The 12,848-nt window shown below is 40.6% G+C and overlaps 1 protein-coding gene across 2 annotated transcripts in view; it reads right to left on the bottom strand.

The window, feature by feature from the left end:
- Nucleotides 1-7,945: 7,945 nt before the first annotated feature.
- GPAT4 (glycerol-3-phosphate acyltransferase 4) overlaps nucleotides 7,946-12,848 on the bottom strand; it is a 58,044-nt gene continuing 53,141 nt past the window's right edge. For both annotated transcript variants that reach the window (XM_060787103.2, XM_060787104.2), the window contains exons 10-13: nucleotides 10,596-10,681; nucleotides 10,296-10,424; nucleotides 10,114-10,193; nucleotides 7,946-8,546 (exon numbers count right to left, since the gene is read on the bottom strand). In XM_060787103.2, the coding sequence (XP_060643086.1) occupies nucleotides 8,438-8,546; nucleotides 10,114-10,193; nucleotides 10,296-10,424; nucleotides 10,596-10,681 (404 nt within the window). In that variant the 3' untranslated portion in view covers nucleotides 7,946-8,437. The remainder of the gene's footprint in view (nucleotides 8,547-10,113; nucleotides 10,194-10,295; nucleotides 10,425-10,595; nucleotides 10,682-12,848) is intronic.

Below are 12,848 nucleotides of genomic sequence, written 5' to 3'. Positions count from 1 at the left end.
GAAGCAGAAAACAAGCTTGTCTTCACTGTGTCTGGTTGGAAGAGACCTCATGGGACATCCAGTCCAACCCCTTTCTGCCAAGAAGCAGGAATATTGCATTCAAAGCACCCCTGACAGATGGCCATCCAGCCTCTATTAAAAAGCTTCCAAAGAAGGAGCCTCCACCACGCTCCCTCCGGGGCAGAGAGTTCCACGGCTGAACGGCTCTCACAGTCGGGAAGTTCTTCCTCATGTTCAGATGGAATCTCCTCTCTTGTAGTTTGAAGCCATTGCTCCATTGCGTCCTAGTCTGCAAGGAAGCAGAAAACAAGCTTGCTCCCTCCTCCCTGTGGCTTCCTCTCACATATTTATACATGGCTATCATATCCCCCCTCAGCCTTCTCTTCTTCAGGCTAAACATGCCCAGCTCCTTAAGCCGCTCCTCATAGGGCTTGTTCTCCAGACCCTTGATCATTTTAGTCGCTCTCCTCTGGACACATTCCAGCTTGTCAATATCTCTCTTCAATTGTGGTGCCCAGAATTGGACACAATATTCCAGATGTGGTCTAACCAAAGCAGAATAGAGGGGTAGCATTACTTCCTTAGATCTAGACACTATGCTATATGACTCTTGCCCATTTTTTGCAACAACACGAAATGAGTTAAATTGAGGATATCTTTTTCAGCCCAGTAAATTCTAAAATGATGTCTAAACGTCCGATGTCTCGTTAATCAAGAAAAGGGATTTTTTAAAAAAAATTACCTGTACGGGACTTCTTCCTTCCAACGCTTGAGTTGTGATGCTTCTGTGTTCTTCTCAACACTCCTCTTCTCCTTTGCTTGCTGCTGCTGTTCATTCGTTCAGTCGTCTCCGACTCTTCGTGACCTCATGGACCAGCCTACGCCAGAGCTCCCTGTCGGCCGTTACCACCCCCAGCTCCTTCAAGGTCAGTCCAGTCACTTCAAGGATGCCATCCATCCATCTTGCCCTTGGTCGGCCCCTCTTCCTTTTGCCTTCCACTTTCCCCAGCACCATTCCCTTCTCTAGGCTTTGCTGTCTCCTCATGATGTGGCCAAAGGACTTCCACTTTGCCTCTAGTCTCCTTCCCTCCAGTGAGCAGTCGGGCTTTATTTCCTGGAGGATGGACTGGTTGGATCTTCTCGCAGTCCAAGGCACTCTCAGCACTTTCCTCCAACACCACAGCTCAAAAGCATCGATCTTCCTTCGCTCAGCCTTCCCTAAGGTCCAGCTCTCACATCCGTAGGTGACGACAGGGAAGACCATGGCTTGGACTAGGCAATGGATCTTTGTTGCCAGTCTGATGTCTCTACTCTTCACTATTTTATCAAGACTGGACATTGCTCTCCTCCCAAGAAGTAAGCATCTTCTGATTTCCTGGCTACAGTCTGCATCTGCAGTAATCTTTGCACCTAGAAATACAAAGTCTGTCACGGCCTCCACGGTTTCTCCCTCTATTTTCTATTTTCTCCTTTGCTTAAGTTGTGATAAAATATTCTGAGCTGTGAAAAACTCATCGTGTGGCTAGTTTAAATTCTGAGTACACAAAGTAAGTTTTAGTTTGATTGTTTGGTACGACTGCAGTTTTACCAGCAACCTGAGATGCCATCCAGGTAGTTTGTGGAACATGGTAAAGCTCGTGGAAAGAGGCCAGACAATATGAAAAGGAGACAGAGTGCTCTCCTTGGTTTCTAAACAACAAACAGGAGAAAACCTGCATGGAGACATAGACGACGCAAGTGCCTGACAATGCAAAATGGATAATCTCGCTGCCAAAGTGGGATCTTTTCCAATTTGGAATTCTGAAGGTGGGTAAATGAGAATCAGTATTGAAGAGGTGCCGTGGGAATGGCTTTGAATGAAGGACTCAGGCCCTGAATTCTCCAGGCAGGATGGAGAAATGCGTGTCGTGAAATCAGAAGCGTGGCCGCCGATCAATATCTAAAACCAGGACATTTCAGACTCACTGGACTGTTATTAACCAGAAAAAGAGACCCATGCTCAGGGATTTGTGATGAGTACCAGAAATGGTGATCCAGGCGACGGTCATCTCAAGGCTTGGCTACTGTAACGCCCTCTACATTGGCCTTCCTTTGTCAGTGGTCCGGAAACTGATGCTGGTGCAAAATGCGGCGGCTACTCTTCTCGCCGGGGTGCCGGCGAGGTGTCGTATCATCCCAATTCTACAACAGCTGCACTGGCTACCGATTGAGTACCAGATTACTTTCAAGGTGCTGGTACTAACCTTTAAGGCCTTATATGGTCTGGAGCCAGCGTACCTGAGGACCTGCTTATCCCCCTACCAACCCCAGAGATTACTTCGGTCTGAAGATCAAAATTTGCTTGCAGTCCCTAACACCCGGACCTATCATTTGTCATCCACTAGGCATAAAGCCTTCTCGATCGTGGCCCCTTATTTATGGAATGCCTTGCCGGTTGAAACTCGAACCATCCGAGACCTACTTGCCTTTCGGAAAGCCTGTAAAACTTTTCTTTTCCGACAAGCTTTTGATGGGTGAACAACCCAGGCTATGTCTGTCCTCGCTGCGTATTGTTTCGTTATGGTTATTTTTAAAGCTAATTGCATTGTTTTGATCTGTTTCTGTAAAACGCTCCGAGCCAAATTGGGAGTAGCGGTATACAAGTTAAATAAATAAATAAAATAAAATAAATATACGCCTGCAAGACGTGGACTGTCTAGACGTCACATGCAACTCCCAGAATGATTCCATCAGCTCTGCCTCTGGAAAATCTGCAAATCTCTTGAGAAGACAAGCAGGGAAATGTCAGCATGCTGGAAGAAGCAAAGACCACCAGCATTGAAGCGATGGTCCTCCGCCATCAATTCCACTGGACCGGCCACGTTGTCCAGATGCCCGACCACCGTCTCCCAAAGCAGTTGCTCTACTCCGAACTCAAGAATGGAAAACGGAATGTTGGTGGACAGGAAAAGAGATTGAAAGATGGGCTCAAAGCCAACCTTAAAAACTCTGGCATGGACACTGAGAACTGGGAAGCCCTGGCCCTTGAGCGCTCCAGCTGGAGGTCAGCTGTGACCAGCAGTGCTGCAGAATTTGAAGAGGCAGGAATGGAGGGCGGAAGAGAAATGTGCCAACCCCGACTGGGACCGCCTTCCACCTGGTAACCGATGCCCTCACTGTGGGAGAAGATGCAGATCAATAATAGGGCTTCACAGTCACCTACGGACCCACCGCCAGGACACTACACTTGGAGGACCATCGTCCTCGGACTACGAGGGATCGCCTAAGTAAAGTAAGTACTAGAAATAAAACCTTATTGGGTTGCTGTGAGTTTTCCAGGATGCCTGGCCATATTCCAGAAGCATTCTCTCCTGACATTTCGCCTGCATCTATGGCAGGCATCCTCAGAGGTTGTGAGGTCAGGAGAAGCGTCAGGAGAGAATGCTTCTGGAACATGACCAGATAGCCCAGAAAACTCACAACAACCCAGCGATTCCAGCCATGAAAACTTTCTACACACACATACCCACTTACCCAAGCCATTCAATTTAGGATGGGCAGAGAGTTATTTCTTGCCATTTAGCAACAAGAAATCAGAAAATCTTAATTGATCTATAGCAAAATCGTCCAATTTACTAGACAATAATAAGCTACACGAACTGTAGGCTTGGATGCTGTGAGTTTTCTGGACTGTATGACCATGTTCCAGAAGTATTCTCTCCTGACATTTCACCCACATCTATGGCAGGAATCCTCAGAGGTTGTGAGGTCTGTGGGAAACTAGGCAAGTGGGTTTTATATCTCTGTGGGATGATGTCCAGGGTGGGAGAAAGAAAGAACTCTTGTCTGTTGGGAGGTAAGTGTGAATGTTGCAATTGGCCAACTTTTGAAGTGAGAACAAATGCTGAAAACAGCATATTTCAAAAAGAGGTGGCTGAATTTCATGCTTTCGATGGTGGATTTGAGGATTTGAGGCTGTGGTTCCTTGTGGCCTTCCACTATAATCGACACAGCAGTGTTACCAATCCAAGTGGTCCATGTGCCCCAAAGCTGTTTCCACAAGAGTAGCACAAAGACAAGTATCCACAAAAGTTTTGAATGTCATTAAACATACACTGAGTTCAATGTTCGAAGCTCGGGTCAGGATGAGCACCTGACTGTCAGCCCAGCTTACTGTTAACCTAAGCAGTTTGAAAACGGCTTAGAGCTGAAAATAGAGAAATTAGGTACTGCTAAAAAGCGGGGGAGGTATTTTACAACACTACAAAAGAAAAATACCAGAAAATGCCAGCGACGAAAAGGGAGGAAGTCCTGATGGCTCTTTGTCATAGAGGATGGAGAAACAGCACCCTCCTGTGGCTGGATTTGAGCACAACCTCCATAGGTGCAAAAATCTGGACGTTGACACAACATACTTCCTTTCTGCGTGTTTTGTCCTGTCTGTCCAAACACCATTGAATGTTTGGTGCACATGTGTACTGTGATCCGTCCTGAGTCCCCTTGCAGAGAAAGGGGAGAATATAATTAAAGTGTTGTTATTATTATTACTAGCCGTCACCAGCCATGCGTTGCTGTGGCCCACTCTGGTGGTCAGGGGGATTCTGTGTGGGAGGTTTGGCCCAATTCTATCATTGGTGGGGTTCAGAATGCCCTGTGATTGTAGGTGAACTACAAATCACAGTAACTACAACTCCCAAATGTCAAGACTCTATTTTTCCAAACTCTACCAGGGTTCACATTTGGGCATATTGAATATTTGTGTAGAGTTTGGTCCAGATCCATCATTATTTGAGTCCACAGTGATCTCTGGACGCAGGTGAACTATAACTCCAAAACCAAGGGACACTGCGCAGCAAACCCTTCCAGTATTTTCTCTTGGTCATGGGAGAACTGTGTGCCAAGTTTGGTTCAATTCCATCATTGGTGGGGTTCAGAATGCTCTTTGATTGTAGGTGAACTATAAATCCCAGCAACTACTACTCCGAAATGACAAAATCAATTTTTTTGAATGAAGGACATACATTGGGTGTCTTGTGTCCAAAATTGGTGTCAATCCGCCTAGTGGTTTTTGAGTTCTGTTAATCCCACAAACAAACATTACATTTGTATTTATATAGACTAGCCGTCCCCTGCCACGGGTTGCTGTGGCCCAGTCTATGTATATGTGCTTTGTGTGTGTATATATGTGTTTATGTTCATATATTTGTGTATACGTGTGTTTTTGCGTGTATATATTGAGTGTATATATGTGTGTTAGGTGTCTTGTGTCCAAATTTGGTGTCAATTGGTCCAGTGGTTTTTGAGTTCTGTGAATACCACAAACATTACATTTTTATTTATATAGACTAGCTGTCCCCTGCCACGGGTTGCTGTGGCCCAGTCTATGTATATGTGCTTTGTGTGTATATATATATGTGTTTATGTGCATATATTTGTTTATACGTGTGTTTTTGCGTGTATATATTGAGTGTATATATGTGTGTGTATATATTTGTGTATTTGTTTATATATGTACATGCATATTGTGTATGTGTGTGTGCTTGCCTATATGCATATTTGTGTGTATATGTGGATATGCATATATGTATGTGTGCATGTGTATATGTATATATGTGTGTATCTATATGTATTTGTATATGTGTATATTTGGTTGTGTTTGTGCGCATATATATATATATATATATATATATATATATATATATATATATATCTGTGAATTATGACCAGGAACGTTTTGATGACATGGCTATGTAAGTGTGACGATGACGATGTTGTATTGTAATATGTTTTTAATTGTTTACTGTTGATGCATTGTGTGGTTTGTACTTTTGTTATGAATACATGTTGTGAACCGGATCTGAGTCCCTCTTGTAGGTGAGAAGATCGGTATAAAAAACTTTGAAATAAATAAAATTATATATATATATATATATATATATATATATATATATATATATATACACGCACACACACACATACACACACATGCGTGTGTGTGTATGGATGTGTGCATGTGTATATGAGTGCATGTGTATATGTATATATGGTGTATTTTTGGGGGGTTTTAAGTCTGTTCCACTAGGGTTTTGAGTGTGTGTGTGTGTGTTTAGGGGCGATGGACACTCGTTTACCTTATAGCTGTCTTATGTCCAAATTTGGTGTCAATTCCCCCAGTGGTTTTTGAGTTTTGTTAATCCCACAAACAAACATGACATTTTTATTTATATAGATTATTATTGTGAATGTAACTGTCTTATGTTGTATTGTACAGCAATGGCTCTATTTGTGTTTGTGTAACTACCTAGCTTTGAATTCATATTGATACATTGAACTAAACATATGTTTAACGACCATGAAAACTTTTGTCCTCCTGTAACTGTGGATACTGGTCTTTGTAGTCCCATTTCCCAAGAGTAGGGCTAATGACCGCACCCCAAATCTAGCACTGCGCCCACCTTTCTGCCCCACTGTGACCCAAAAGGAAAGCGCAACACACAGAGAAAGGGGGGACCGTGTGCCCCCGACCCCTTGGAGACAGGTGGTTCCATTCAGAGGTAATTTTCAACGGTAAGCAAACAGTATTTTGGTGCCACAACCAATCACTGGGAGTTGTGTGTGCCATATTTGGTTCAATTCCATCATTGGTGGAATTCAGAATCATAGAATCATAGAATCAAAGAGTTCAAAGAGACCTCCTGGGCCATCCAGTCCAACCCCATTCTGCCAAGAAGCAGGAATATTGCATTCAAAGTACCCCTGACAGATGGCCATCCAGCCTCTGGTTAAAAGCTTCCAAAGAAGGAGCCTCCACCACACTCTGGGGCAGAGAGTTCCACTACTGAACGGCTCTCACAGTCAAGAAGTTCTTCCTCATGTTCAGATGGAGCCTCCTCTCTTGTAGTTTCAAGCCATTGTTCCTTGTTCTAATCTCCATGGACAAGAACATGAACAACTCCCAAATGTCAAGATTCAATTTTCCCCAAACTCCACCAGTGTTCACTTTTGGGCATATTGAGTATTTGTGTAGAGTTTGGTCCAGATCCATCACTGTTTAAGTCCACAGTGCTCTCTGTATGTAGGTGAACTACAGCTCCCAAACTCAAGGTCAATGCCCACCAAACCCTTCCAGTATTTTCTGTTGGTCATGGGAGCTCTGTGTATCAAGTTTGGTTCAATTCCATCGTTGGTGGAGTTCAGAATGCTCTTTGATTGTAGGTGAACTATAAATTCCAGCAACTACAGCTCCCAAATGTCTATGTCTATTTTCCCCAAACTCCACCAGTATTCACTTTTGGGCATATTGAGTATTTGTGCCAAGTTTGGTCCAGATCCATCATTGTTTGAATCCACAGTGCTCTCTGGATGTAGGTGAACTACAGCTCCCAAACTCAAGGTCAATGCCCACCAAACCCTTCCAGTATTTTCTGTTGGTCATGGGAGCTCTGTGTATCAAGTTTGGTTCAATTCCATCGTTGGTGGAGTTCAGAATGCTCTTTGATTGTAGGTGAACTATAAATTCCAGCAACTACAGCTCCCAAATGTCTAGGTCTATTTTCCCCAAACTCATACTTCACAGTTGGACATGTTGAGTATTTGTGCCAAGTTTGGTCCAGACCCATAATTGTTTGAGTCCACAGTGCTCTCTGGATGTAGGTGAACTACAGCTCCCACACTCAAGGCCAATGCCCACCAAACCCTTCCAGTATTTTCTGTTGGTCATGGGAGCTCTGTGTACCAAGTTTGGTTCAATTCCATCATTGGTGGAGTTCAGAATTCTCTTTGATTGTAGGTGAACTATACATCCTAGCAACTACAACTTGCATATGTCAAGGTCTATTTTCCCCCAAGAGCGCCTCATTAGCACCCTGGGCAAAATCAACTATACTGCGAATGTTTACTTTGCGTAATGGGTGAGCCGCCCCTGGTTCCATTGCAAAGGCAGCCCGCAAACACTCGGCACAAAACCTTCGTCTATACCATTTAATTATAAAATGCAAAGTGAACCCATGCAACTGAAGTCAGTTCTTTTTTTTCCAGGGAAGGGGGCAGAAGAGTGAGGAAAGGACACAAGAAAGGGGGGGGGGTTGCGCCTTTCCCCAAGAGAGGAAGGGCATTGCAGGAGGCACCTCCGTCACTGGCATCCAGGACCAGGCTGGCGCATCTGGCACAGGCACGCATGCACGGACGCCGCACATAGAGAGAGAGAGAGGCTCCTGCAGAGCTCAGGTGGAGGAGGAGGCACAAGGCAGAGCATCCCATGCTGCCACCTCCACTGGGATGTCTAGTTCTCTGCTGCCTGGCCAGTGAAGGAAACCACAGGGACTGAGGACAAGGCCTTTTTTCTCAGTAGCCACTGGCCAGCACCATGGAGAGGCAAGCTACGGAACGAAACGTGTCCAAAGCCTGGCCCCGGAAAGAGGTCCGAGCCGCGGGAGTCTCCGGCCAGCCGTGGGGAAACTCAGGAGCGGCTCCGATCCTCGTGGTTGCCCACAATCATCTTGCTGTAGAGCTTCTGCTGCTCCTCCTTGAAGGTGTCCTTCACCTTTTCCCTCTTTAAGCCGCCGTCCCTTCAGGGAAGAAAGAAGACAAAGAGGTCAGGCAGAGGACGGCGGAACGCAAACGTATCCCGCACAAGCTTGTAGTTATTGTACAGGGTTAGTCAAAATGAATAGGCCAATAAGAAAATTAATTGTACCCGAATTGGCCTATTCATTTTGACTAACCCTGTATATTTATGGTTTTAATAATAATAATAATAATAATAATAATAATAATAATATAGAATCATAGAATCAAAGAGTTGGAAGAGACCTCCTGGGCCATCCAGTCCAACCCCATTCTGCCAAGAAGCAGGAATATTGCATTCAAAGCACCCCTGACAGATGGCCATCCAGCCTCATAGAATCATAGAATCCAAGAGTTGGAAGAGACCTCATGGGCCATCCAGTCCAACCCCATTCTGCCAAGAAGCAGGAATATTGCATTCAAAGCACCCCTGACAGATGGCCATCCAGCCTCATAGAATCATAGAATCCAAGAGTTGGAAGAGACCTCCTGGGCCATCCAGTCCAACCCCATTCTGCCAAGAAGCAGGAATATTGCATTCAAAGCACCCCTGACAGATGGCCATCCAGCCTCATAGAATCAAAGAGTTGGAAGAGACCTCCTGGGCCATCATCCAGTCCAACCCCATTCTGCCAAGAAGCAGGAATATTGCATTCAAATCACCCCTGACAGATGGCCATCCAGCCTCTGTTTCAAAGCTTCCAAAGAAGGAGCCTCCACCACACTCCGGGGCAGAGAGTTCCACTGCTGAACAGCTCTCACAGTCAGGAAGTTCTTCCTCATGTTCAGATGGAATCTCCTCTCTTGTAGTTTGAAGCCATTGTTTCACATCCTAGTCTCCAGGGCAGCAGAAAACAAGCTTGCTCCCTCCTCTCTGTGGCTTCCTTTCACATATTTATACATGGCTACCATCATGTCTCCTCTCAGCCTTCTCTTCTTCAGACTAAACATACCCAGCTCTTTAAGCCGCTCCTCATAGGGCTTGTTCTCCAGACCCTTGATCATTTTAGTTTCCTCCTCTGGACACATTCCAGCTTGTCAATATTTCTCTTGAATTGTGGTGCCCAGAATTGGACACAATATTCCAGGTGTGGTCTAACCAAGGCGGAATAGAGCATGGGGAGCATGACTTCCTTAGATCTAGACACTATGCTCCTATTGATGCAGGCCAAAATCCCATTGGCTTTTTTTGCCACCACATCACATTGTTGGCTCATGTTCAACTTGTTCCCCACGAGGACTCCAAGATCTTTTTGGACGTCCTGCTCTCGAGCCAGGCCTCATCGTCCCCCATTCTGTATCTTTGCATTTCGTTTTTTTCTGCCTAAGTGGAGTATCTTGCATTTGTCACTGTTGAACTTCATTTTGTTAGTTTGTTAGTTCTTTCTCTCCCCAAAGTTACTCAGGATGGTTTACACATATATGAGTACAAACATATCAAAAAAATACATGCACCTGGAAATGCTTCTGGAAGATGGCCATACAGCCCAGAAAACTCACAGCAACCCAATTACACACCCCTTGCTTCCTCTCTTTCTCCCAGCTACAAGGCAAGGTTTCGGGACTCACCATAAAAGGTCAACCAGGCCCCCCTGTCGTGCAATGGCCGACTTCACACGATTGGCAAACTGCACCGCATCCTCATCGGGCTACAAAGAGGGAATGGAGAGTCAACATGGGCCGGAAGGGCCTGCTAAGAGGGTTTGGCGTTCATCCCACATCAGTTTGGGCCAGAGAGGCCGGCGACTCACCTCTCGGGTCATTGGAGGGAGATACCAGACGCTGCAGACGATGGCCCAGCTGGTCATCATCCTCAGCAGGTAGGTCACCATGCCGTATTTGCTGCTGTTGAAAAAGGCGTCTCCAAACTGGGGGTCGTACTGAAGGATAACAATGGGGAGGTGGAAGATGAGGAGGGTGAGAGCGAGGAAGCAGCTGAGGGGGTGAAACGTCAGGAGAGAATGCTTCTGGAACATGGCCAGAGAGCCCAGAAAACTCACAGCAAGTTTTTGCTACCAGGAATTAGCTGCATAGGTAAACACCACCCTCACCTTGATGGCAACGGGATAAACGGTGGCACCGATTTCAAAGCTCCCTTTCTTGAACATCATCACAGAGGTGTTGTTGATGCAAGTGCCTGTCAAATATTGATAATATTATAATGTAATACAATATAATACTAGTAATAATAATAATACAATATTATAATTATAATTATATATTTCCATGACATGTAATATTACTAATAATATTACAATATAATGGTGTAGTGCAATATAGTAATATATAATACTGATATTGTACTCTGCTAATAATATAATATAGTATATTGTATATACATATAATATTTATAATATTATAATGTAATACTATATAATATTAGTAATAATAATACAATATTATAATTATAATTATATATTTACATGACATGTAATATCATCAATAGTATTACAATATAATGCTATAGTGCAATATAATAATATATAATACTGATATTGTACTCTGCTAATAATATAGTATAGTATATTGTATACACATATAATATTTATAATATTATAATGTAAAACAATATGATAGTAGTAGTAATAATAATAATACAATATTATAATTATAATTATATATTTACATGACCTGTAATATTACTAATAATATTACAATATAATGCTATAGTGCAATATAGTAATATATAATACTGATAGTGTACTCTGCTAATAATATAATATAGTATATTGTATATACATATAATATTTATAATATTATAATGTAATACAATATGATACTAGTAATAATAATACAATATTATAATTATATATTTACATGACATGTAATATTACTAATAATATTACAATATAATGGTATAGTGCAATATAGTAATATATAATACTGATATTGTACTCTGCTAATAATATAGTATATCGTATATACATATAATATTTATATTATAATGTAATACAATATGATACTAGAAATAATAATAATACAATATTAAAATTATAATTATATATTTACATGACATATAATATCACCAATAATATTACAATATAATGGTATAGTGCAATATAGTAATATATAATACTGATATTGTACTCTGCTAATAATATAGTATATTGTATATACATATAATATTGATAATATTATAATGTAATACAATATGATACTAGTAATAATAATACAATATTATAATTATATATTTACATGACATATAATATTACTAATAATATTGCAATATAATGGTATAGTGCAATATACTAACATATACTGATATTGTACTCTGCTAATAATATAGTATATTGTATATACATATAATATTTATAATATTATAAAATCTGGCTACCAGTATTAAAAAACTTTATAATATAATACAATATGATACTAGTAATAATAATATAATATTATAATTACATATTCACATGACATGTAATATTACTAATAATATTACAATATAATGGTATAGTGCAATATAGTAATATATAATACTGATATTGTACTCTGCTAATAATATAATATAGTATATTGTATATACATATAATATTTATAATATTACAATGTAATACAATATGATACTAGTAATAATAATAATACAATATTATAATTATATATGTACATGACATGTAATATCACCAATAATATTACAATATAATGGTATAGTGCAATATAGTAATATATAATACTGATATTGTACTCTGCTAATAATATAGTATATTGTATATACATATAATATTTATATTATAATGTAATACAATATGATACTAGTAATAATAATAATAATAATACAATATTATAATTATATATTTACATGACATGTAATATTACCAATAATATTGCAATATAATGGTATAGTGCAATATAGTAACATATACTGATATTGTACTCTGCTAATAATATAATATAGTATATTGTATATACATATAATATTTATATTATAATGTAATACAATATGATACTAGTAATAATAATACAATATTATAATTATATATTTACATGACATGTAATATTACCAATAATATTACAATATAATGGTATAGTGCAATATAGTAACATATAATACTGATATTGTACTCTGCTAATAATACAATATAATATATTATATTGTATATACATATAATATTTATAATATTATTATGTAATACAATATGATACTAGTAATAATCATACAATAGTATAATTATAATTATATATTTACATGACATATAATATCACTAATAATATTACAATATAATGGTATAGTGCAATATAGTAATATTGCATTGCCTCCCCACGTAGGTCATGCCTTTAGTCTTGTATTGGAAATTTGGGGCTGAGGG

This window comes from Anolis sagrei, chromosome 7 (assembly GCF_037176765.1).
Source record: "Anolis sagrei isolate rAnoSag1 chromosome 7, rAnoSag1.mat, whole genome shotgun sequence".
In the NCBI taxonomy this organism is placed as follows: Eukaryota; Metazoa; Chordata; class Lepidosauria; order Squamata; family Dactyloidae; genus Anolis; species Anolis sagrei.
Note: the sequence above shows the minus strand (reverse complement) of the source record. Positions and strands in the feature narration are given on the sequence as shown.